General features: G+C 35.7%; 1 protein-coding gene and 1 long non-coding RNA gene across 3 annotated transcripts in view; both read left to right on the forward strand.

The window, feature by feature from the left end:
- Positions 1-1,150: 1,150 nt before the first annotated feature.
- The window catches only part of LOC123552035 (uncharacterized), a 47,273-nt gene continuing 20,428 nt past the window's right edge, over positions 1,151-27,995 (forward strand). Inside the window, exons 1-2 of one of the 2 annotated variants that reach the window (XM_053541553.1) lie at positions 1,151-1,689; positions 9,110-11,650. In XM_053541553.1, coding sequence (XP_053397528.1) covers positions 1,367-1,689; positions 9,110-10,463 — 1,677 coding nt within the window. In that variant the 5' untranslated portion in view covers positions 1,151-1,366 and the 3' untranslated portion in view covers positions 10,464-11,650. Of the gene's footprint in view, positions 1,690-9,109; positions 11,651-27,995 lie in introns of those variants that run through there. The other variant, XM_045341418.2, reaches the window with a different exon arrangement.
- Positions 26,440-27,981, forward strand: LOC128556417 (uncharacterized). The gene is made up of 2 exons (XR_008370638.1): positions 26,440-26,866; positions 27,791-27,981. It is a non-coding gene; the product is annotated as an uncharacterized LOC128556417 (long non-coding RNA).

Here is a 27,995-nt window from a genome sequence, read left to right on the forward strand (position 1 = left end):
AGCTTCCTCTTGTATTCTATGTTCATCATTGTTTCTGTAATTAATTTCTTCAGAACAAACATTTTTATAATAACAGTTTAATAGATTTAAAACAAAAGGTACTGGATAAATTGAAAGTACTAAAGTAGAATCCATCAAGATGGGATTTGAACCTGTTTATATAGATCTAAAACCTGTCCATTTCACCTACTGAGCTTTGCAGAATAGATGCCGTATTTTGCATACAAGTTCAAATACCTGACTACCCGTTCAAAATAAAAGGTAAAAGCAAGCACAAATGTCAGTTGACGAACTACCTACACGGATGACACAGATTTGAGTGCGTTAGGCGTGCTTTCGTTGGCCTATTGTTTTATGGCTTAAGTTATTGCGAAGTCATGAAACATTCCAAAGATACACATATACATTAATATAATATTTGGAATATGAAGCACAACTGAAATAAATTACATATGTTTTGTTCACAACAGAGCTAAATTGTATGATGGCATAAACGCCTTAAGAAGATTGTATTACTTATCCCTTGGACAGGCGAGGTTAGGCAAAATGGCAGAGAGGCGAAGTTGTATTATTTATAAAGTCAATAATAATGCTACATTGTGAACAAACCTGTATAATTACATATGTATGACTACACTAAAGATATTGTCCGTAAGTATTGACCTGATGCACTCATGAATATCCTTTTATTATCATCATTAATATTATCATTATTATTATAATATTATTTTATTAAACTCCTGATTTTTATTGATCATTTATTGAAAGAAATACACTTGTATTCAAGTCAACTGTTAAAGAAAATGTTTAATAAAAAACTCTTTAAAGTTATTTTAGATAAAAGGACAAATTACTTGTCACCAGCGTTTCCAAAAAAAAAAAGATACTACGGAAAAAAAATTAAAATTCGTGACATATGTCTCATAAAATAATGTAAAAAGAATGGCAATACCGTTAACATTACATAACATTGATTAGAAAAAATGGTCACAGATTATTTCGAACCCGTGGCAGTGTACAGAAAAGTCAGACACCTTACCACTACGCCACTGTGCCATCGATTAACTATATATATTCTAAAAATAAAACAACTAATTACGTAAACTAACGAAAACGCCCGAAAGTATTGGCGAAGATTAATGAGTGCCGGGTCTATACGTTTGATAAAAATAAATCATTATATGCACACGAAACGGTTTAATACATGTATTGCACAAATGTTTACTTGTTTACTGTTGCGGACATGAGATTTGATTTGACATAAAAACAGTAAATGCTTAATAAATGATATAATTTATTTAAAAGGCATAAACTTAGCAAATGTTCATTGTTGGATTAAAAGCGAAAGAGGAAGTAAATAATTAAAATGGCGACAGGTGGGAGTGAAGTCGCCTCAGATGAAATTTCCGAATTTCAATGCTTTACTTGTACTAACAAGAGTGCTGTGAAATACTGTGTAGAGTGTCAAGGTAACTGTTGCCAGGCATGTGTTGATACACATTCACGATTTCCGGCTTTAAAAGGACACACGTTGCTTGACACATCAAGCTGTCAGACCCCTGGATCGTCGGCAACATTGCTGGCGGTGCCGACAGAAAGATGTAGCGTTCACACCATCAAATTATTGGACATGTACTGTAAGGACCATGATGAGGTGGGCTGTACAACCTGTATGGCTCTAAATCACAGGTATAAACCTTACCTAGTTACTACCTGTATGGTGTATACTTATTTTGAAGTTCTCATAAAATATATGTATGGACAAGAAAGTTCGCAAATAAATAATTTAATCTATCGGGCTGTACTGAAATGTGATCTAAATTGTTACTAATTTATGACATACTGTGAAATCGTTTAATTTCGTGGGCACTTAATTTCGTGGCTTTGAACAAACACGGCTACGGCTATTTCTTGTGTATATGAATTCATGGATTTCATCTTTTAAAAATATAATTGATTGGATTTGTTTTCGTTCATTTGGTATTTAGTTTTCCACGAAATCAATGAAATCCGCGAACAATAATCCTGCATGAGTATTGATGATTTTACAGTATCGTAATAAGAGGCTGATAATTAAGTTGGATGCATGCCATTTAGATATGAGATAAAAAGTACTTAAAGCCCTACTCCGCGGCTATTCAAATTCTATTGTGTGTATGCAACCTATGATTACAATACTAAGGTAACAGTTAACTGCCACGCATGCAAAACCACATGATTTTTATATAGAATTTCATATAAAATAGACTCTATTTTGACAGGCGTAACTGTTTATAGTTAGGACTTTTCATGCTTTTTCAGTCACAATTTAAGGTTAAAAGGTAGGACTGGAGCAGGTCTTTAATCCAAGGTAATAATGAGTCGTCACACTTTACATCTAATATATAGAGGAAATATGGCTTCTTCATGAAATACATTATAAACTTACATTGAAATTTTCCAGTTTCAATAAAACATGTTTGAACAATTTGTTTAATTCTTGGCTAACTACATCAACTGAGCAGAGTGATGCGGTGAGCTATTGTGACCTCTCACATTCACATTCGTGCGTCCGTGTGTCTGTTCTTACTTTCTTCCAACGGTATCTCCTCTTAAATCACGCAGCCAATTTCATTCAAACTTAACAGGATTGTTTTCTTGGATGGTATTCTTTCGATTCGGAAGGTGTTCACGCAGTTCCATTCCAATCAGAACTCTTATTGCTATGACAACGGTTTATGAAAATCTGTTTAAAAATCTTGTTAGAAACGTTTGCCATAGTTCCAAAATAGTTTCACACAGCCCAGTGATCCAGAATGACCCTCTACCAATAATGTTTCAAATTACACTGACTCGTCTAAAGAGGTATGGTCACTTTTCCCTTTACGTATTAAGTGGAAGCTTTTAAAAGTCTTTCCGTTGGAGACCCTTTGCTTGATTTCTAATCAATTTTATAGACTTGAAATTTTATCTTTCGCGGCACTCTACAGAGATTTTTCAAATTATTCAAATAGGGTTATGTACTTCTCGCGCCATGAAAATAGTGGACATTTTCAAAACCGTATTACAAACTGCTGTTCAGATATTGAAATATTCTCAAACAAATAATCGATAGGCTATTCATCCAAGTACAACTTGTAAAACAACACGGACACCAGAGGGTGTGGTCACATTTCCATGTATGTATATATAATGAATATTTAAGAAAACTGATTTCAAAATTATTCAGACAATTGTCTTCGTACCTAGGGTGCAAATTAAACCAAGTTTGCTCAAATTTTATTAAATCGTCAAAAACATGACTTCTAGGTGAGGGCAGTATATTCCATGTATGGCTATATGGAAAAGTCTGTAATTAACTTATCTGAAACTGAGGCCAGTTTTAAAGGCACTGACCTCCAGGTGTGTGTGCGACAACAAAAATGACTTTTTAGATATCATGGAATTATTGCTATATTTCTTAAAAAGGCTTAGAAACTTAATCACTGACAGATTTTAACTTATGGAGAATTGATTGTTTTTACTATTTGCCCCTTCAAAAATATAAAAGCGTTTTCAACGAGGTACCGGAAATGAACTGACTTAATTAAACTGTATACTTAATGATCAAGAAGGTAGGAACGTTTTATTGCCTAGGTGGTCTGGGTTCAATTCCCGACGACTCAGACATGTTTATTTCTTGATTTTGCATTTTTAAGATAGTTAAGAAACAAGGCCTCATGTTCTAATAACCATAATATGACAAAAATTCAGTTTAAAGAAAGACAATTTTAGACAAAATCTGGAGTAAAGTCCCTTATTTCTTTTACGACTTTCTGACAGAATTGTTTCCTGTGTTACAACACAGCTCCATCGAGCATCAATGGCTCGAATACCCGGTCTCAATCAAGCAATTAATATGGTCCCCAGCCGTTCTCCTTATATTTTCTATATCTAGATCACTGAAAATCCTGGGCAGTTAGAGCATTATGTTCTCCCCTTGAGACTTCCAATGATCAGTGTGTTACAGTATTTGAGATATAAAACTCAGTCGAGCGATCTAGTGTCTTCAATTACCTCCTGTTATACTAATACCTTTTAGCTCACCAGAGCACAAAGTGCTCAAGGTAAGCTATTGTGACCGGTCATTGTCCGGCGTCCGTCGACGTCCGTCGTCTGTCAACATTTGCCTTGTGAACACTCTAGAGACCACATTTGTGACCCAATCTTTATGGAACTCAGAATGTTAGTCTTGATGATCTCTAGGTCAAGTTTAAAACTGGGTCATGTTGGTTCAAAAACTAGGTCAGTCGGTCAGATCAAAGGAAAAGCTTGTGAACACTCTAGAGACCACATTTTTTACCCAATCTTTATGAAACTTGGTCAGAATGTTGCCATGATGATTTCTAGGTCAAATTTAAAACTAGGTTATTTTGGGTCAAAAACTAGGTCAGTAGATCAGATCAAAGGAAAAGCTTGTGAACACTCTGGAGACCACATTTGTGACTTAATCTTTATGAAACTTAGTTAGAAAGTTAGTCTTGACGATTTCTAGATCAAGTTTGAAACTGGGTCAAGTGGAATCAGAAGCTAGGTCAGTAGGTCAGATCAAAGGAAAAGCTTGTGAATACTCTTAAGACCACATTTTTAACCCAATCTTTATGAAATTTGGTCAGAATGTTTGTCTTAATGATTTCTAGGTCAAGTTTGAAACTGGGTCATGTGGAGTCAAAAACTAGGTCAGTTGGTCAGATCAATGGAAAAGCTTGTGAACACTCTAGAGACCACATTTTTGTCCCAATCTTTATAAAACCTGGTCAGAACGTTAGTCTTGATGATCTCTAGGTCAAGTTTGAAACTGGGTCATATGGGATCAAAAACTAGGTCACCTGGTCAAATCAAAGGAAAAGCTTGTGAACACTTTAGAGGCCACATTTGTGACTCAATCTTTATGAAACTGGGTCAGAATGTTTGTCTTCATCATTTCTAGGTCAAATATGAGTCTGGGTCATGTGGGGTCAAAAACTAGGTCACTAGGCCAGATCAAAGGAAATACTTTTCAACATTCTAGAGACCACAATTTAAGTTTGAAACTCATGGGAATTAGTCAGAATGTTTGTTTTGATAATCTATAGGTCAAGTTCCAATCTGTGTCATATGGGGTCAAAAACTAGGTCACCGGTCAAATCGAAGGAAAAGCTTGTGAACACTCTAGATGCCACAGTTGTAACCAAAATTTTACGAAATTTAGTCAGAATGTTTGCCTTGGTGATCTTTAGGTCAAGTTCAACTCTTGGTCATGCGGGGTCAAAAACTAGGTCAGTAGACCAAATCAACTCTGGTGAGCGATGTATAGGGCCATCATGGCCCTCTTGTTTAATTAGTGTTACTGTTGAAACATACAAATTTCAAAGTTTCTTCCATCAGTTCGCATGCAAACAAAAAAAAAAAAACAATACGTAAAATACACGTACATTTTCCTTCTTGATTTTAAAGCGACGTGGCCATAGGGAAATTTATCTCATTTCCTAAAACATTTTGTTATCATTGTGAAATATATTAACTTTTATAAATAAAAATAAAACTATTATTATTCTGCATTGGGAATTACAAATAATGGACACCATTTGTTAGTTGTTTCTGCTGATAAGAATTTTACATTTTATATAAAACTTATGTTGTATGAGGTGTGTTGACAGTTTTCATTCCATTTGTAAATATTTACTCCAAGTTTATCTTTTTAGCTGCTACTGTTAGCTTTTTTACCTCACCTGTCGCGTAGTGACAAGGTGAGCTTTTGTGATCGCCCTTCATCCGTCGTCCGTCCACAATATCTTGTGAACACGAGAGAGACCACATTTTCAAATTGATTTTAATTAAACTTTCACACAACTTGTATTGGCATCATATCTCGGTTCCTTTCGAAAACTGGCCAGATTCCATCATGTGTTCCAGAGTTATGGCCCCTTTAAGGGGTAAGGTTTTCTATGTTGGCCCTTTCAGCCATACAGAGGTTTCATTTATGCTTTGATTTGATAACTTTTGCACAGAATGTTAATCTTGATGATCTCCAAGTTCGATAAAGGGTCATGTGGTGTTAAAAACAAGGCCACCAGGTCAAATCAAAGGAAAAGCTTGTTGACACCATAGAGGCCACATCTATTATCCTATCTACATGAAATTTGGTAAGAACGTTTATGTTGATGATTTCTATGCAAAGATTAAAACTGAGTCATATGGGATCAAAAACAATATCACCTGGTCCAATCAAAGGAAAAGCTTGTTAACACTTTTGAGGCCACATTTAGGATCCGATCTTCATAAAACTTTGTAAGAATGTTTACCTTGATGATTCCTAGGCCAAGTTCGAAGGTGTGTCGTGTGGGTTAAAAAACTAGGTCACCATTCAAATAAAAAAAAGTTTGTTAACACTCTTAAGGACACATTGATGACCCTATCTTTATAAAACTTGGTCAGATTGTTGATCTTGATGATCCCTATGTCAAGTTTAAAACTGAATTATATGGGGTCAAAAGCTAGGTCACCCGATAAAATCAGAATAGAAGCTTGTTAATATTCTCGAGGACACATTTAGGATCCTATCTTCATGAAACTTTGTTAGAATGTTTATATTGATGATTCCAATGTAATGTGGGGTCAAAAACAAGGTCACCCGCTCAGATCAAAGGAAAAACTTGTTTTACATAAACTTTTTTTAAGTAATGGCAGAGAAATTTGAATCACAAGTATAATGTTTGATACAGATTTCAATACTGTATCTTGGATAGTCTTAATCGTGACCTACTGACCTACGTTTTCATTTTTGAAATTACAGTATAGACATTTTGACCACATATATAATGTTTGATACAGATTTCAATACTTCATCTTCAGTATACTTAATCACGACCTACTGTCCTACATCTTGTTTTTGAAGCTACAGCAATAAGATCTGGATCACCTGTTTAATGTTTGATACAGATTTCATTACTCATCTTGAATATTCTTAATCATGACCTACTGACCAACATTTTGTTTTTAAGCTACAGCAAAGAGGTTGGGGCACCTGTTTAATGTTTGAAACAAATTTCATAACTCATCTTGAATATTTTTAATCATGACCTACTGACCTACTATCTTGTTTTTAGCTCGACTATTTGAAGAATAAGTAGAGCTATCCTACTCACCACGGCGTCGGCGTCGGTGTCGGCGTCGGCTTCACACCCTGGTTAAGTTTTTCGTACTAGTCCGCATTTTGACAAAGTCTTTTGAGATAAAGCCTTGAAACTTTCAACACTTGTTTACCATCACCATGTCCAGTAATAGGCAAGAGTACATAACTCTGTCAAGCGTTTTGACTGAATTATGGCCCCTTTTGACTTAGAAATCTTGGTTAAGTTTTTCGTACCAGTTCATATTTTGACAAAGTCTTTTGAGATAAAGCCTTGAAACTTTCAACACTTGTTTACCATCACCATGTCCAGTAATAGGCAAGAGTACATACCTCTGTCAAGCATTTTGACTGAATTATGGCCCCTTTTGACTTAGAAATCTTGGTTAAGTTTTTCGTACTAGTCCGCATTTTGACAAAGTCTTTTGAGATAAAGCCCTGAAACTTTCAACACTTGTTTATTATCACCATGTCCAGTAATAGGCAAGAGTACATAACTCTGTCAAGCATTTTGACTGAATTATGGCCCCTTTTGACTTAGAAATCTTGGTTAAGTGTTTCGTACCTGTTCATATTTTGACAAAGTCTTTTGAGATAAAGCTTTGAAACTTTCAACACTTGTTTACCATCACCATGTCCAGTTGTAGGCAAGAGCACATAACTCCATCAAGCATTTTGGTTGAATTATTGCCCCTTTTGGACTAAGAAATCTTGGTTAAATTTTTCGTACCAGTCTACCTTTTGACAAAGTCTTTTGAGATAAAGCTTTGAAACTTTCAACACTTGTTTACCATCACCATGTTCAGTTGTAGGCAAGAGTACATAACTCCATCAAGCATTTTGGCTGAATTATGGCCCCTTCTGACTTAGAAATCTTGGTTAAGTTTTTCGTACCAGTTTATATTTTGTGTAAAGTGTTTGACATATGGCTTTGAAACTTTTATATCTTGTTCAGTATTATAGTCTGTCAATTGGCCAGAGTACATAACACTGTCGTCATTTTTGTCTGAATTGTGGCCCTTTTGAGCTTGGAAATTGGTTCTGTTTTCGTATATGTCCATGTTTTGTCAAGACTATTTGACATATGGCTTTAAAACTTTAAACACTTGTTTATTATTATGATTTCCATCTGTAGGCAAGAGTACATAACTCTGAGAACTATTTTGGCTGAATTATGGCCCTTTTTGGACTTTGAAATTTTTGTCAAAACTATTTGAACTGTGGCTTTGAAACTTTTAACACTAGTATATCAACATGATTTCCATCTGTAGGCAAGTGTACATAACTCTGTCAACTGTTTTGACTGAATTATGACCCTGTTTGAACTTGGAAATTAGTTAAATTTTCCATACAAGTCCATATTTTTCCTAACATATAACTTAACATATTTGCCATCATGGACACACATTGCCATTTAGTGCAAGACTAAACGAAATCCACAAATACAGGAACATTTTTTGTTTTATCCATTTTTTTTCTTTTGTCTGAAAATCTGTGGAAATATTTTGACCCCATTCTTCAATCAATTCTTCGAAGAGTGGAGCGCAGATTTCAATAATCATCTTAAATTATTTTAATCGTGACCTACTGGCCTACTTTCTTGTTTTTGAAGTTACAGCACAGAAATTTGGTCCACCTGTATAATTTTTAATACAGATTTCAATAATCATCTTGATAATCTTAATCTTGACATACTGACCTACTGACTTTTTTACTTGTTTTTGAAGTTACAGCAAAGAGATTTGAACCACCTGTATAATTTTTGACAGATTTCAATACCTCGCGTTAGTTATCTTTACCATGACATACTCTACTAGTGTTTGATTTGTTTTTGAAGCTTTAGCAATGAAATTTGTTTAAGCAACAACTAAACTCAGGTGAGCGATATAGGGCCATTATGGCCCTCATGTTATTACTTTGCAAAAACATTCAGACACAGTATGACAAGGTGTTCTATGTTTACATGTTTACATATTGCAGACTGTGCAGAAATGTCCACTCTATTCCTGATGATATTGACGTTTTGTTAGAAACAACCGACATAAAAGAAATCAACCAGACTTTACAACGCAGTAAAGGAGCGTTTGAAGACATACAAAAGAATAAACGTGTACTCCTAAAAGACTTAGATTCCTCAAAGAAGGAGGCTGACACAGCAATAGAACACGCCAGTGAGGAATTCATCGCTCTTGTTAAAAACCTTGAGAGGAAGTCAAAGGAAGACGTCGAAAACGTATATCAAACATCCAAGACCCGCGTTGAAAAAGACACGAAAGAAGCAGATCGCCAAATAGATGATCTAGAGAAGGTAATGACAGACTTACAAACATCAGAAGGAAATAAGGCACAGCAATTTGTTTGTATGAAAATAGCCAATCGGAAAATCAAAGAAGCAAAAGAAGTTGAGATAACCTTCAAAACTGAGACAGAGGTGAAAGTTACATTTCTAGTGGACCCGAATATGCAGGCGTACTTTCAAAACCTGAAGACAATCGGGACAGTAAGCAGTGTGATGCCTACAGCTGAACGGACTGAAATATACACAGTTGCGCAGACCAAAGATATGAATGTTAAAATTAAACAGGATTCTACAACTTGTAATATATATGGCTCATGCTGGACTGAAGATGGATCGCTGCTTCTGGTTGATCTTAGCAACAAAAAGCTGAAACGCGCAAACATGACAAGTATGACTGTGGATGGTTACTGCAATTTTGACAATAAACCGTTTGGCGTCTGTTGTACAAATAGACAAGAGGCAGTCGTTACATTCTATACCAATGCAAACTTCATCCAGTTTGTCTCAATTGATAATCAGCTATCGCCCTCAAGGAAAGTCCAGATGAATCATAATTGTTTAGGCATTGCTTATAAGGAAGATAAGCTATATATAACTGATGATTCCAAAACCATATACATACATGACATGGCAGGTAACGAGTTACAAGCAATATCACAGGATAGTTCTGGCAATGGTCTGTTTAGCGGCCCCAGACAGATTGCTTTTAACGACGTCAAGCAGGGTGTATTTGTTCCAGACTGGGAAAAAGGAGTTATAATTCTAGATGGACATTATCAACCAGTGGCTATATTTACTGATTCAGGATTGTCCAATGCGTCAGGAGTGTGTACCGACCGTAGAGGTAATATCTTTGTGTGTGGACGTAGCTCAGATAACATAATACAGATCGGATATGATTGCAAGAAGAGAGGAGTAGTGGTTGACAAGTCTGGTGGAATTCAAACGCCACAGTCTGCCTGCTTTGATCCAATTCAATGTAGACTGATTGTTACACAGCCTAAAGACACTGTTAAAATCTATGATCTTAAGTAAATTAGATTTCATATAGAGAAAATATAAATATGATTACTGTGTAAAAAGACTATTGTTAGGGACAAATCTGTTTTTATGTAATATAAACTTAAACGGTATCTCCCTATGACAGATTTATAAAATCAGTAAGTTGAGTCATAGCCACTTGATAATAATCAACTTTTTCTGGAATGAAATATCCAGAAGTTGCATTTTATGAGACTCACCTTTTCAAATAAATGTGCGCCCAATCTAAATGTATGCATTACTTTCTGCTTTGAATTAAACTACGTTTTACAAGTTACTTATGTATGGTGGCATATTTCTGCATGGGATAATCATAATTTTTTCAATTTTCATGAATATTTTATGAACTCACAACAATTTTCGTGAAAAATTGAAAACACTTTCCTGAATTTCAGAGAACGTGTTCGTGACAATATTATCTGTTTATCGAGACTATATGTCAAAATAGTGCCCATTATTTCATAAAGATAACTCTATAAAGACAATTTCCGTTTTCATGAGACAAGGACGTCTGGTGAAAACAAAAGTTCATGAAAATTTTATGATTATCCTATGTAGAAATATGCCACCATATTGGCACAATCGTGATTTTTTTTCACTTAGAACAAGGGTTTCTTGAAAGGTGTTTTTTAATTTTCGCGAAAACTATACGAATTTTCGCTAAAACTATCTGCTTAAGTGGATGCAGAAATATGCCACCATACTACTTTTTAACAACACACTTTTTCATTATCTGCATGTGAACGTGTACATAATTGCAACAGTACAAATTGTAAAACAACAACTTGAACAATAACCCATTCTACATGTAAATCAAATTTATATAAAGTATCAGACTATACTTGGATTATTTGCAAACAGAAATATAGAAGAAATGTTTAATGAACTCCATTGTTTGTGTTAATGTAAGTAAGTAATTACATGTTAATGTAACATCTAGTTAAAAGTATCATAATTTTGTAGTCATCGTCGGGTCTTATTTCAGGACGATATTGTCATATTTGCTATTGCTCAGGCTTAAGTTACAGGATGACAGGGCTATTTGATATAGAGATGGTACGGTAGTGGTTTTTATATATACCGAATACGGAACTACCTAAATTCACATGAAGACTGATGTTTATTTCTGCACTTTTAATATTGTATTAGCTAAGTAAAAATACAACAATGCTTTAATTTTATGAGACTTATTATATAATGTCACCCTTGGTATGAGCTTCCACAATGTTCCACAGTGTTACTATGTTTAATATAGGGGGAGTACGTACTTCTACTAAGGAAATGTAAGCTTTTAGTGGATTTTGAGTTTTTAGCGGCGATCTCGTTTTGGCGGATTTAATAACCTATACATACAAAATGTAAATAAATATGCTGGCGGATTAACTGTATATACAAATATGTAGAATCTTTGGCGGATGTTGGCGGATGGAGGATTTTAACCTATAACGCGTAACCTAGTGTCCGTGTCTGACAGATGGAAAGCTGATGACTGACGTCTGAGCTCGTATTTATTAGTTTTTGGGCGTCGGAATATACAATCGAAATTGTCCCGCCGTCAAACTTTCAAATGCACTCTCGTCCAATCAGCAACGATAGCGGAAACGATTGACCAATCAAAACGTTATGCTAAACTTAGAACTATCATGGCTCTTACGCCTCTAGAAAAGATAGATTCGCTTAGGATTCTGCTAAAATAAGATTGTTCTGCATTTATACAATAAATGCACAAATGATTTATAGTCTGATATTGAGCAGACGATGAAGTAACTAAACATACTTAGGGTAATTGTGTTGCATTACGGTAGTTTTTAGTCGTTTGCCTGGAAACGGCACTTGTTTCCGCTGAATTTCTCCGGTACATGTAAACATCAGCGACTTGTGTATTTTCTGCAAAATGATACACCAAAATGGTTGCAGTAAAAGTACTGATAAATAGATTTACATATCTGTTTATTGTGATAAATGTTTCATCCGTTTATTATTTATTTTTCATTGTAATGTAATTTCGCGACCCGAATGGGTTTGACAGTTGTACTGCACAGAGGTCAGGACAAATTACATGCACTGCTAACAGAAACCACGGAGTGCTGGTACCATTTGTAAATGAATTAGAATGTGTATCATGCCTATGCTGCAGATTTCATGACTAGGAATGTTTCGTTCACACAAGTTTGGAATTTGAGGTCCAGTGATTCTATAACAATATTGAATCAAAATACATGAATGTAAGAACTTTAAAATATGTAAGAAACAGATGTTGTTGCACGAGTTCTGTTTGAAAAATATTCAATATATATGTCAATAAATATGCAATGTTAGCAAGCACTGTGGCAGAAACGTTGCTTACCACAAAACAAACATAAGAACAAGCATACAGTTATGTTTGCCTAAATGTCACTGTCTCTATGCTTTTTAGCCCACCATCATCACATGGTTGGCTATTCAAATCACTGCGCCCGTGGTCAGGCGTCCGTCCTTCCGTTAACAATTTCTCGTTATCGCATCTTCTCAGAAACTACTGGGGGGATTTTGACTAAACTTTGTCAGAATAGTGTATTGGCACCCTAGTTGTGTCCCCCTGAAAATCAGACTAGTTCAACAACTTTTGAGTGAGTTAAGGCCCTTTGTTTATTTTTATAATTTACATAGATTTATATAGGGAAAAACTTTGAAAATCTTCTTGTCCAAAAGCACAGGGCCTAGGGCTTTGATATTTGGTATGAAGCATCATCTAGTAGTCCTCTACCAAGACTTTTCAAATTATTTCCCTGGGGTCAAATATGGCCCCGTCCTGGGGGTCACATGGTTTACATAGACTTATATAGGGAAAAACTTTGAAAATCTTCTTGTCCAAACCACTAAGCCTAGGGCTTTGATATTTGTAATGTAGCATCATCTAGTGGTTCTCTACCAAGTTTGTTCAAATTATCCCCCTAGGGTCAAACATGGCCCCGCCCTAGGGTCACATGGTTCATATAGACTAACATAGGGAAAAGCTTTTACAATCTTCTTGTCAGTAACTAACAACATTCAAATTTGGACCACATGTATAGTTTTGATTGGCAAGATGAACCTTGACATGAGTTGACCTTGATTTTACTCTAGTGACCTACTTTCACATTTCTGTAGCTACAGCCTTCAAATTTGGACCACATGCATAGTTTTGTGCACTGGAAAAAACTTTGACCTTGACTTTGACCTAGTGACCTACTTTCACATTTCTGAAGGTACAGGCTTCAAATTTGGATCACATGCATAGTTTCATGTTTCGAAATGAAATTTGACCTTGATTTTGACATAGTGACCTACTTTCACATTTCTCATGCAACAGCCTTCAAATTTGGACCACATGCATAGTATTTTGTACCAAAAAAACGTTGACCTTGACATTGACCTAGTGACCTACTTTCACATTTCTGAAGGTACAGGCTTCAAATTTGGATCACATGCATAGTTTCGTATTCCCAAATAAAATTTGACCTTGATTTTGACCTAGTGACCTACTTTCACATTTCTCAAGCTACAACCTTCAAATTTGGACCACATGCATAGTTTTGTGTACCGAAAAAAAACTTTGACCTTGACATTGACCTAGTGACCTACTGTCACATTTCTGAAGGTACAGGCTTCAAATTTGGACCACATGCATAGTTTCGTGTTCGCAAATGAAATTTGACCTTGATTTTGACCTAGTGACCTACTTTCACATTTCTCAAGCTATAGCCTTCAAATTTGGATCACATGCATAGTTTTGTGTACCGAAAAACACTTTGACCTTGACATTGACCTAGTTACCAACTTCCACATTTTTGAAGGTACAGACTTCAAATTTGGACCACATGCATAGTTTCGTGTCTCGAAATTAAATTTGACCTTGATTTTGACCTAATGACCTACTTTCACATTTCTCAAGCTACAGCCTTCAAATTTGGACCACATGCATAGTTTTGTGCACTGGAAAAAACTTTGACCTTGACATTGACCTAGTGACCTACTTTCACATTTCTGAAGCCACAGGCTTCAAATTTGGACCACATGCATAATTTTGTGTTCTGAATTCAAATTTGACATTGGTTTTTACCTAGTTTCTTCTTTCACATTTCTCAAGCCGCAGCCTCCAAATTTGAAGCACATACATAGTTTTGTATACCGAAATGAACTTTGACCTTGAAATTGATCTAGTGACCTACTTTCACATTTCTAAAGCTACAGCTACAGCTTTCAAATTTGGACCACATGCATGGACCACATGCATAGTGATGTGTACCGAAATCAAATCTGACCTTGATTTTGACCTTGAGCTAGTCTTAAAATTGGAACATTCAAAAATGGCTCAATGATGGGCGCCAAGATCACTCTGTGATCTCTTGTTTCTAGATTTCCTAACCGTGAATTACATTTACAAAGCAACATTTTAAACAGAAGTTAAATACAGGTAGTATACTAAACTATTGCTTCTGGATGATTCCTTGCCAGTGTTTATATAATTCCGACGGAACCTTCCAAATTTTCTTCATGAATTAGAGGTGAAGAAATAATATCACTCATCAAATAGGTATTCATAGTGTATTTTACTGCACCTAACTACCAGCCAATGAAGCATATATTGTGATCAGTGAAATATGTGCACAAGGACGTACCATAAGTCAAATTGTAAGAAAACTATTTCTTGTGTGTTAGTGGAGGGGGGGGGGGGGGGGGGGGCTGAGGTGGGTATCAGGCTGCAATGATGAGACACTAAGGCACAAGAAAATTAAAGTAATTTGTTTTTATTGATGTTTGTTAGGTGGGCGTGTGGTGAGTAATGTATTTACTATCTCCTAGACTATGATATATGTACTTTTAGAATTGTAAATATAGCCAGTCTATATTCCATGTCCAATGTTACACGATATTTGAATCACTTTTCTGACAAAATCGCTAAAATAAACTATTATTTTTCGTGGTATTTTTAAGGTATGGTAAGAAGTTATTAAAGCAGTGCTAAAGAGGACAAAACTAACATTCTGAGGATCTTCATTAACTTTGCTCTTTCAGTTCCAGCTAAAAGATAGTTCAGTAGTTTGGTAGAAAAAAAAAAGCTTTTTTTGTGAACAATCTCAAAATCAAGCTCTTAGATGTCACAGACAAATTTGTACGTTATAAATGTTATTTCATAATTTGTCCATAGAATTCTTCTCAATCTAAACGTATGCCGAAACAGCATTCACTTTAACAATAACATTGCGACCAGATAATAAGTCTGAACAAAATTGTCCTTACCATTTTGCTAAAAAGACAAATGACGTTTTCAAGGAGGCCTGCTTTCAATACTAGACTTTTCCCTCACTGATAACAGCTCATCTACTACTTCTTCCTAAATATGCTTCTATTTTTCTGTACACTTTTTCTTACTTGCCTCAGGTACATAACTCCTGTCCCATGCTTTCTTATCCTTTATGTCTCATTCGGGGTTGTAACTATAAAAGTTATCCTGATTCATCCACATTCCTATGACGGCTTTTCTTGAATTCATACTATCCACCCTTTCAATCACATGACCACTAAATTATTGCCAAAACAGCCGTCACGTACACGTATCGATACCACGGTTTTCCTACCTGTTTTATCCCACTTCCTTCTATTCGTAAGTATTTATAGTTGTCCGAGTACGTCCTGTCACTGCACAACTCTTTGTTAGCGAATGCTCTTATCTGCAACGATATAAAATATCCTCGAAGAACCATACAGCCGAACATGAACCGACTACATGATAATCGCCTGTTCATTGTGCATACTTTGAGTTCCTTATTTGTTATCACATTCTCATTATGGCTTGTATGCCTCCTACTTACCGCTGGAGATGTCCACAGGAATCCAGGTCCAGAATCAACTTCTTCTGTATCATCTCAGTCAAATACATCACCGTATGCACAAGCGATATCAAACCATCTTTCTTTCATACATTTAAACGTTCAGAGTATACAACACACAAACTCGATATCTTATACGCAGAACTTTCTGAATTTGATATATTAGCCTTTTCTGAGACATGGTTAAATCGCTCAATTACTTCTGAAGATTTAGTGCTGCATTCATATCATAAACCTGAACGAAAAGATCGTGATGGTGATTTCTCATGGAGGAGTTATTTTGTATGTTAGAGAGAATATACATTACCTGCGTAGATCAGACCTTGAGATCAATCGTCTCGAATGTCTATGGGTGGAAATAGTTCTTTGTAATAATAAACATATACTATTTGGTGCCCTTCTACCGACCTCCTAGTTCTGACACCATATACAATTAACCTGATTGAAGATTCTATTGGTCTTGCAGTTGACACAAACATCTCGGATATAATAATCACTGGAGATTTCAACTACAATGCTCTATGTCCAACTCCACACAGAAAATTCTTTCCATCACGCAACAATTTAATCTAGAACAGCTTATTGAAGAACCAACCCATTTCACTGAACACTCGACATCCATTCTAGACCTATTTTCGTGACAAACAGAAATAACATTCTTCTTTCAGGTGTTGGGGAACACTTTCTTGAACAAGACCAACGGTAACCACGTTCCAATCTTCGGGCTTCTCAAATTTAATAAACTGAAACAAAAATGCTTGACAGACTGATATGGGAATATGATCGGGTGACTACGATAGCCTAAGAGCAGAAATCGACAACTTCAATTGGAATAGCTGTATCGATCCAGATATCAATATATACGCCTCCAATATAACCAATTCAAATCACAGTCATTTCAAAACATAACATTCCTAATAAAAATGTCACAATTAGACCCTCAGACGTCCCTTGGATGAACAAAAATATAAGGAAGAACATACGAAAGCGTAAGCGTATCTACAGAAAAGCTAGAGAACAAGCTCACCTCATCACTGGCAAAAATTTCGACAAGTCCGAAATGAAACTGTTCTGCTCATTCGTGAAGCCAAATCACAATACTTCATCAAACTTTCAGACAAACTTAAAAACGGATCATTCTCTTCAAAAGACTGGTGGACCACCTTAAAATCCTTCATCTCTAGAACGAACAACAATGTTATTCCTCCACTATATAACTCCAACACTCGACAAACTACGTCTTCTGATTTTGAAAAAGCTAACCTTTTAAATGATTACTTCCAAGAGCAGACATACATTGATGACGAAAATATAGAGATAACCTAATCTGGTCTAACGAATTCTACCACTATTTAAATGAAATTCATCTTTCTCCGGCAGAAACTGAAGATGTCTTGAAGTCTCTACCAGTTCACAAGGCCGCAGGTCCTGATGGTATAAGTAAACAAATTCTACTTGAGGCTTCTCATGAACTATCTTTTCCTCTTTGTGACCTTTTCAATGCTTCACTTCAATCTTCTACTGTTCCAGTCACATGGAAAGAAGCCCATGTTAGCGCAATCTTCAAGAAAGATGATGCCACTCTTCCTAATAATTATCGTCCAATATCACTCTTAAACACTATTGAAAAAGTTCTTGAACGTCTTATTTTCAAGCATGTTTATAACCATCTTCATGATTCTCGCTTTCTAACTCCTGTACAGTCTGCTTTCATTCCGGGGCGACTCCACAGTTAATCAACTTTTTTCATATACGATACTCTCTGTAAAGCTCTAGATAACGGTCTAGAGGTTTCGTGCGGTATTTTTCGATATAAGTAAGGCCTTTGACAAAGTCTGGCACAAAGGATTACTATGTAAATTAAAATACGCTGGAATCTCAGGTTTCTTCATATGTGGTTTCAGGATTATCTCTTTTCATAGACGTCAACGTGTTGTACTGCCAGGTGTCAAATCGAACTGGGCTTTTCTCAAAGCTGGAGTTCCACAGGGTTCAATTCTCGGGCCTCTTCTTTTCCTTATCTTTATCAATGACATCGTTGATGAAATCAGATCATGCATCAACTTGTTTGCTGATGACACAAGTCTTTACATTATAGTTCAGCAACCGGACATTGCAGCAAATCTTCTCCAGTCTGATATCCAAACAATTTCATCTTGGGCAGAAAAATGGCTTGTTAAATTTAATCCCTCCAAATCAGAAGCGCTCTTAATTTCAAGAAAACGAAATTTTCAACTACACCCTCCTCTTCGAATGTTTTAACCAGATTATTCCAGAGGTACTCGAACATAAACATCTTGGTGTATTCCTGTCAAATGATTGTTGCTGGCATTCTCATATCAACTACATTGTAGCAAAAGCTTGGAAGAGGGTTAATATAATGCGTAAATTGAAATTCTCACTTGACCGTCGCTCCCTTGAAACTATATATATTTCTTTCATAAGGCCAATACTCGAATATGCAGACGTGGTGTGGGGTAACTGTACAAAGTATGAAATGGATCAACTTGACAAAATTCAAAATGAATGTGCTCGAATAGTCTCCGGAGCTACCAAACTTGTTTCTTTGGAAAACCTAACGAGAGAAGTACCCTGGGAGCCACTTTCGATAGACGTTACAAACATCGACTTCTTATGTTCTTTAAAATGAAATCTAATCTGACTCCAGCATATCTATCCTCTCTAGTTCCTGACTCAGGTGATACTCGCTACAACCTAAGAAACTCTGAAAATATCCATGTTTTACCTGCAAGAACATCTTTATATTTCAATTCTTTTTTGCCTTCCGTTGTACGTGATTGGAATTTATTGAGACCAGATATCCGTAATTTGGAAACACTTTTATCATTTAAAAGTAATCTAAAAAAACAAGAAGCGTACTCCAGCCTATTAAATACACCGGAATTAGAAAACTCCAGGTGCTCCATACACGACTACGAACTAAGTGCAGTGCATTGAATCAACATCTTTACCTAAAAAGTATTTCTCCTACACCATTATGCCAGTGTGGACAGATGGAAACTAATTTCCATTTCTTTTTTGAATGCAGAAATTTCGATCTTTGTCGCAAACGATCTTCTTAATAATCTGCGGAATTTCGAAATTGACTTGGATACTATTCTGTTTGGAAAAACCCAGACCTATCTGATCAGGATAACATGACTATATTTACTCATGTACAGGCATATATTTCCGAAAGTAAGAGATTTGGTTAGCAACCATAAGACATTCCCATTTCTTCCCACTTTCTCTCTTCTATTCTACCTTTGACTTGTTCTAATCTCTACATTTATGTGAATTTCTTTCTTCTTCCATATACATTGTCCCCTTTCTATTTTTTACATTCACAGCGATTTATTAATTTTTTTTTTTTCATTTTTTTTTCATATATTTATTTTTTTCATATCTTAAGACTATATTCCTAGCCCCATTACAGATTGAAGCTCGATATGCCCATACAGTTATATTTTGTCCGCAAAGGAGAAGAATTCTATAAGACTTGTCTTCCATTCTTATCCTTTCCTGTTTTGTCTTCACTACAGTATGTCATACGTATAAATATAATGTACTCTATTTTGGGAATAAATATGTTTAAACTAAACAGACAAATGTTTGTGTCTGCTCAGGCACATACACATATTTATGTATACTAAGAGGCACTTGGTACTGTTTGGATGATGCTTTGATTTGTTTGACTTTTTTTTGGTTTAGCGCTGTTTTTCAAAAGTATTTCATTTATATAACGACGAGCAGTTAACAGACCTAATTTTCCTGCATTCTGTACCAGTACTGAGCTGTTTTTCGCAAGACACTGTCAACGTCTCCACACGAATCGAAGGTCGAGGACGAATGGTTCCAGACACACAGTGCTCTTTATAAATCATCACGGAGAGAATACGCCTCGCCTGAGGATCGAACTCCGAACCTCGCGATCTGTAGATCTCTGCTCTCACTAATGAGCAAGGTGGGCGCACAGGATGATGCTTCGGAGAAATATCAGATATCAAACCTCGATATACCTATTTTTTATTTCCGTACTGGGTTCTTTTTTCAATACTCTAAAATCCAAAATTTTATCAATGAGCTTTACCTGCGTTTTCAATATTTCTGATCATTATTCTCAATACATTTGTACTTATTTTTTCCACGTGTTTTTTTTTTTTTTTTTTTTTTTTTTTCGTGCAATTTTGAAATATTATAGTGAAATACATCTGCTATTTACACGGTGAAGTTATCGAACTGTTTTTATTTTTCACTGAAGGAAACTATAAAATCTACTTGAAACATTTGACAAAAAAAAAATAAAAAGATTTACATGTATACTTAAGATGAAAACAGCTTTACTCGTGATTCATCATATCTTGCAATTACACTTTTACTACACCACTGGTGAAAATATGGCATTTAATGTAACTCCGTGAAAGATATATAGGATATTTCTTTATTTCAGTGTAACAGAAGCATACCTTTCACGAGTGCACACCAGATGCAATATGTTAACGAATGGCGTATGGCATTGGTCTTTTGATGTGTCAAGTGCGGTGTGGTGTTTGTTGTGTGCTTGTCCCCCCAGCTTTAAGTCTAAGCCGCTGGCTAGCCTTCTGGTGAAAAAAGAAGCCGAGTGCAAACCTCTTTCCTGCCAGTACATAGCCTTTTTGCAGACAAGCCCTTTGCAGTGCCTCCCAGTTGGTGTCACACGGTAACTGAGCACCTTGCGGCCTCAGACAGAACTGCAGGGGACACGGAGGAGGTCTGCCCCCAGACATGTGGCATACCAGGCCCAACGGTATGTGGACACGCCCTGATGCCTGTGAACAGACCATTCAGCTATGGGACAAATAGCCCTTGTGTTCCCAGGGTAGGGCATGAACTCGGAACTAAGGGTGAGGTAACCTGGATAAAATCTAGGGAGTTGAAGACAAAGGTGCTGGGCCATTGGTACTCTCTTAACGAACCGCAGCACTATGCAATATCGGTATGACTACACAGTCAGGGCGAACGAAGAAGAAGTTCACGACAGGCAAAGGTGAAATATATTTTGATCTTACATGTAAAACAAACAAATTTTAAAATTACTAGTATTAAATGTGTATTATGCGGAAGATCAGTGAAAATGTATTCTAATCTCTAGAAATAAAACTAGGAGTAACATTGTTCACTTATAACACATACTGATGGAAACGGAAACTCGTGCATTGTCCTAGGTCACTTTCAAGCTCTGGCAAAATGACATCGTTTACAGACTAAACGCTAGAACTATTTCTTATAAGAAAGACTAGCTTAGTTTATAATAAGTAATCATACATTCAAAACATTCAACAAAATCTCTCATTATATCAAATATTTATCCAAAACATTCTCATTATACCAAACATCTATTCTAGACACAAACATAATCGTAAGGTGGCATATTTCTGCTACGAGATAGCCAGGTAGCTATCGCGATACTTCAAAAAATTATCTTTATAAAGCGAAGTTTTCTGAAAGATTTTCTCAATAGTGGAAGGTTTCCTGGAAATAGTATTGCGATTATTTACATTATTTGCTCGATACCTTTTATGTAAGTGCCCCCAGCTGCCATTTACACTCAGTTCCAAAAGAAAGTGTGCATTTAGTTTTCTGTTATTTTTTCTCGGTTATTTTCATGAAAACTTATAATGTTTGGAACCAAAATTTAAATCAGTTCGTAAACAAATTGGTGTGCATTTTAGATTTTGAGTTGCAGTCGCTTTAAGTGGTTGCTTTTGCTCGAAATAGGACAGGTGTTAAAAATATTTTAACTTAAAAAGTGCACACTTTCTTTTAGAACTGAGTATATTAGCTAGATAACCTTTCTTGATATTTTCAGAAATTATCTTGATATTTCGAACTTTTCTGGAAAGTTTATCGCGATAGCCTAAAGTTTCTGGAAATAAAAACATATCGAGAAAAATTTATTTATTACGATCATGTTTTCAGAAAAGTGCACAACTTTGCTGGGAGATTTAAAATCTTATCGCGATAGTTACCGAGCATCTTGTGCCAATTCCAAGCATTAACGCGAAATTTTGAGCTAAAACATTTTCTGGAAATAAGTAAAAATATCTATAAAATATTACCTATTGCTGAAATTCTTTCAGAAAAACATGGCCACATTTCCTGGAAAGTTTACAAATTATCGTAATAGTTACCTAGTTATCTCGAGGCAGAAATGCTACCATATAATCTTATTCTATAATTTTCCTGAAGATCACCATCATCGCAGATTCTACATGCCCGTAACCAAACCCGGCGCCGGCCACCCTCAACTCTGACATTTTACAATGAGCGGTCGCTTTGCATGCAATAACGTCTGGGCGTCAACAAATTGCCATCTATTACTGAATTTGGTAAACTCTTATTAAGGTAGTTCTGCGCGTTTGGATCGAAATTATTTCTACAATGTAGAATTTGATTAACACTGATTTTTCAAATTTTCAGAATATACCTAGAAATTAAGCAAATAAAAAGATAGGGTCGTGTGCTTGATTTTTTGCTAGACTGATTTGAAAAATAGGGACCTCACGCAATATTTCATAATGAGAGTCTATGGGAAAATCATAACTTTCTTAACATTTTCGCGAATAGAAATTTTTCTACAATGTAGATTTTGATGAAACTTCTCACAGTTGTAAATAAAGACATGGCCTATAATTTGATGAAATAAAATATATAGGTCTGTGTGCTTATTTTTGAGATATTTGACCATGATTAAAGTAAACCGGACATTTCACGCTAATTTTAGGACGTTATTTTGAATTATTTAACATGTGATATGTTTTAATATCATATTTTGACTTTACAATATAGCAACAGTACCATTGTAATAAATTTACTCACCGGTTGCAATTAATTCATAAAATGATTTTCTGTTCCGTACGCCGAATCCAGTCTTTATTCTACGTTTTCCGGAAAAATGGCGTCACGCCATCACTTCCGGTTTATCAAATGTGCAGAACTACCTTAATGGAAATCTTTTTTCGAACAATGTGCATGAGCTATGAACAAAGCTTGTTTCTTTGTGGCGTTTGGCGTAACTTTTCATTATGTAAGACGAAACGGTTTTCCAATTTATTTATATAATTAGCGAAGAACCTATATATTCTTAAAACGAATGAATAAATATGATGAAAAGTTGGTTCCATATCAAGACGAAACGGTTCCATATATTGCATCTTCCAATTTATATAATAAGCGAATGAACCTATATATTCTTAAGGACGCTCGCTTCAGTTTCGTATTTTTTTTTCTCAATAATAGATTTTGATGAAATGTTTTGTATTAAAAGATCATGTTATGATCTATTGAAAAATAAATAAAAATACAAGGTCACCAGCTTTGTTTCAATTTAATTCGCCCCTAGATATGGTGCTATTTTTAACATTTTTCAAAATTTCTATAATCCTAAAATATATTTCAGTAAAGTACAATAATCAGCATAAATTTGATATCTAAGCATTTTTATAACGGAAAACAATAAATCTATTTGAAACATGCTCAGAGAAATCAAAAGAAAATGATTTTGTAATGAAAGGAATACTTGTTCAGCAGACCTAAGGGCTATTTTGCATATTTTTGTCAGTTTTAAGTTGGTACTTCTGCTATTTTATCGAGTTTTACATAATAGAATTTAATCAAATTCTGCACATACCTTTGGTTATGTCTACCTAATCAAAAACAAAAAGAAAATTGAAAGGTCACCATATTAGATGTCGCTTAATTACAACGAGGTGGGATGTGGCGGGCATTTATACAACGCAGGTTGGTACAAAATACTCTTTCAGTGTTTGAGCAAATGACTTAGAAATATACCATTATCAAACGGCAGATTTCTTAATAAGCGGAAGCGGATTTTAAGGTGTTTCTGAAGCATTTTGATGGCATAGAACATGAAAGTTTCCGCCTTTCTCCGAACAAAACCTATAGTTTACGAATACGGATGTACGGTATGGGTACGGTACGGGATTAGAAACAGTTGTGACTCAATGCTGACTTGGAGCGCCGGTATAAATTACAGACTCCAGTATATGATGTCACCCCGGTATAGAAGTACTTCCGGGTCGTTGTATCCTAGAAAGTAGTTCTTTGAAATTTTGAAGTTCCCAATTTAACGCTATCCCTACTTTGACATGTTATATTCCAAAGTAAAAGGTAAAGGTAAAGGTCTTGTTTATTATAGTGTCACCCCTTTTGAAAGGGCCGGCAAATTTGGCTTATGAGACACCTTTATTGTGCGTACCAATTACCTCTCAACTCCTACCACTATACCAGGCGCCAGGTGGATAGAAGTCGGTAACCATTCATTTAACTAGCTCGCGGCTCACGAACCGGCCTTTTCGGAACGAGTCCCATGACAAACATTCCCCGGACGAACGCTCCCCATGGGGCTCGACTCTTTCGACCTGCCGATCCCGAGGCGGACGCCTTAACCACTGGGCCACGGTGACCGGTATTCATTGATACTGTGTACATTTTTTGTCATTTCTGATGTCTTTAACAGTTGTTTTATGTGTGTTTTTCAGGATTACATTTCTGTGCAGAAAGATTAAAAAACTACACCAGACTGGTGGCCATGACAGATGTCAGTGGGAAATTTAAACATGGACTAAATATTTTGATGTGTAGCAAAAAAGTTCATCGTTGATGGTGGTGTTTTTCTGTGATATATTGACTGGGATAGTATTACTCTTCAGAAATACAGAGCTGTCAATGCTGCAATTTTGTTGTGAAATTCACAATCCATGTCCAAAAGTGCTTGTTTTATTATACAGCAAAGAGGGAGAAATTGTACTGGGCCGACACCTATATGGCAAATTCAGAAAGTGGAATATCTCAGAAACCATAGGGTTTACAGTCATGAAACTTCACACACTAGTAGCTGATAACAATAAAAATCAGTGGCTGAAAGGATATTTCCAAGGTTTGTGAAATTTAAATTTTATTCAAATTTTAAAAATTCAGTAGTTGAATTTTCTTTAAAATTTGAGTAAAAGTTGTCTCCTCTTGATTTGTCAGTCTTCTACTATAGTGCAAAGACACTGAATAAGCAGGAAGCTTTAAAAAGGCTATATAAAAAGAAGACACATAGTTTTTCACTTTAATTTTAAGAAACAAATATAAATTTAAATTTCTTAAATTTAAAAAAAAAAATCTATTTCGCATAGCGTCTCTTTTCCGAAGAATTTATAAGTATATATATGTGAACATGTTACATAGTGCCGCAATAGACCGTGGATGAACAGTTTCTTATGTACATGGAAGCTCTACATTTTGGACCGGATGGGTTAAATGAGGCTATAGTCGGTTTCGTAACAAGAGTCGGAGAGAAGGATTGCTTGTCGGGCCTGGATCTCGAACCGGTCACGGTGTTATTGCACTGATGTTAAAGCCAGTCAGCAGGCGTCTCATATATGATATAAAGAAATTGCGTGAATGTTCGTTCCCTTGCGTATGAGACGCATAACTAATATTACACGAAATAATTATTTTTCTCATTTCAGTCAAATTCAATGTTCTACCGGCATTTTGGCATTGAAGGACATTGCTTACCGGTGTGCCGAGTGCATTTGTCGGCATTATTAATGTATAACAAGTTTTCTTTACACTGACAGGACATTGGTTGTATTACACAGGGAATTACATGGAGGTTGCTTCAGTGTGATAAAATAGTTGGTGTTGTTGTTGTTTGTGTATTATTTTATTATTCATTTGTTTTTTCAGTTTAGAACATATTCCGAGCTTTCAGCTTCAGCCGCATCAGGCCGTCGTCAGATACATTCTGCTTGAATGGGATGCTTATTCGATTTGCTTTTCAGGCTTACGACACAGGTCTGTGTTACTACGAAACTATTTAACCGGGCTGTTTTCCTCGGTCGGCCTTGTGCAGTTTCCTTAATATGTATTTGTCCTGGTACCGCTGGAAACACAACTTGACGGTATTTGTATTTCAGTTTTGCCGATTCATTTCTACTTCATTCTTTAGATAGGACTTTTCCTGTGGACTTTTATTCATGTTTTTCTGTATGTTGTTTTTTCATAGCATTTATGTGTTTCAATTCTTTTAAATGTGCATTTCAGATTACTTTGTTGTCTGTGCTGAAAGAGGTTGTCTGGTAATACTTATTTTAATATTCTTTTCACTATTTCAGCTAACATATATGTAGAAAATTATTCAGTTGCAGTGTTTTAATGACATACTTCCTGTAAAGTTCCTGAACCAGTTGATATCAGAATGATAGAGAAATGATAGATGGTACCAATCTGTGAATATTATGTCACTTTTTTTCTATAGGTGTTCCTGATCACAATTAGAACTATACACACACACTCAGGTGTTTCTCAAGAAAGGCCGACACCGCTTCACAATCTTTCTTTTGTCATTTGCAGGCGATGAATTCCATACGTCAGTAGGAATTTAGAATCGTACAACCAGTCAGCAGCTACCCATAAACTAGACCAGCCTATTAAGTCGAGCGGGCAGAAGCTGTGATTCCCAGTGTAACACCGCAGAATGACGGCTAGTTTTCGGTAAGCGATTTACATGTTCCACCGGTGCATTTCCCTCTGGTCCTATGCCTTTAGTCAGAACTGTAGCCTTGTCAGTAACTGCTTGACAGTTTCAGGGGTACCCTGAGCTGTGTCTGGCTCCAGTTGGAGTTCTTGACCTTCCGCATTTGCCTGCTTTCAAGATGGTGCGGATCGGCTTTGCATTTGACGTTTCAGGCATTGCCGGCTTAGTCGAAGAAATAATTCATTTTAAGATAGGCTGTGATGTATTGATCTGTTTTTACTTCAAGTAATTGTCATAAATATAATCACATATTGGTCTTTGCTGTGGGTTCTGGTCTTTCAATCATTAAAAGTTCATTTTTCTGCAATTGTAGTGGGTAAAATTATGCATTTTTTACTAATATTGCATATTTTAAGGTAAATACTCATTTTGATACATCATTTTTCAAAATAAATAAGCTTAAAGTTACATAAAACATACTATAAGCCTTAACTAGTGATATCACAGTTGATTTCATGAAAATCTGATTGAAATTTTCAGAAGGAAGGCAAATTTTGTAATGTGCCTTTTTTCTTCAAAATTCAGGTTTCCGAGCCAATTTCTCCGCAAAGTAGGTCTAATGTTTGAAATGTTTCTGCGGTACAAAATTTTCTTTGCGATGACAATGTCTTGTGTAACTTTTCTCGCAAAACCCTAAGTTACAAGATTTTATGCGAAAAATTTGGCTACATTAAAAATTTGATAAGATTTAGGTGACACCCCGGTATAGAAGTACTTCCGGATCGTTGTATCCTAGAAAGTAGTTCTTTGAAATTTTGAAGTTCCCAATTTAACGCTATCCCTACTTTGACCTGTTATATTCCAAATGTATTTATTGATACTGTGTACATTTTTTTGTCATTTTTGATGTCTTTAACAGTTGTTTTATGTGTGTTTTTCAGGATTACATTTCTGTGCAGAAGGATTAAAAAACTACACCAGACTGGTGGCCATGACAGATGTCAGTGGGAAATTTAAACATGGACTAGATACTTTGATGTGTAGCAAAAAAGTTCATCGTTGATGGTGGTGTTTTTCTGTGATATATTGACTGGGATAGTATTACTCTTCAGAAATACAGAGCTGTCAATGCTGCAATTTTGTTGT

The sequence above is a fragment of the Mercenaria mercenaria genome, chromosome 4, assembly GCF_021730395.1.
Source record: "Mercenaria mercenaria strain notata chromosome 4, MADL_Memer_1, whole genome shotgun sequence".
In the NCBI taxonomy this organism is placed as follows: domain Eukaryota; kingdom Metazoa; phylum Mollusca; class Bivalvia; order Venerida; family Veneridae; genus Mercenaria; species Mercenaria mercenaria.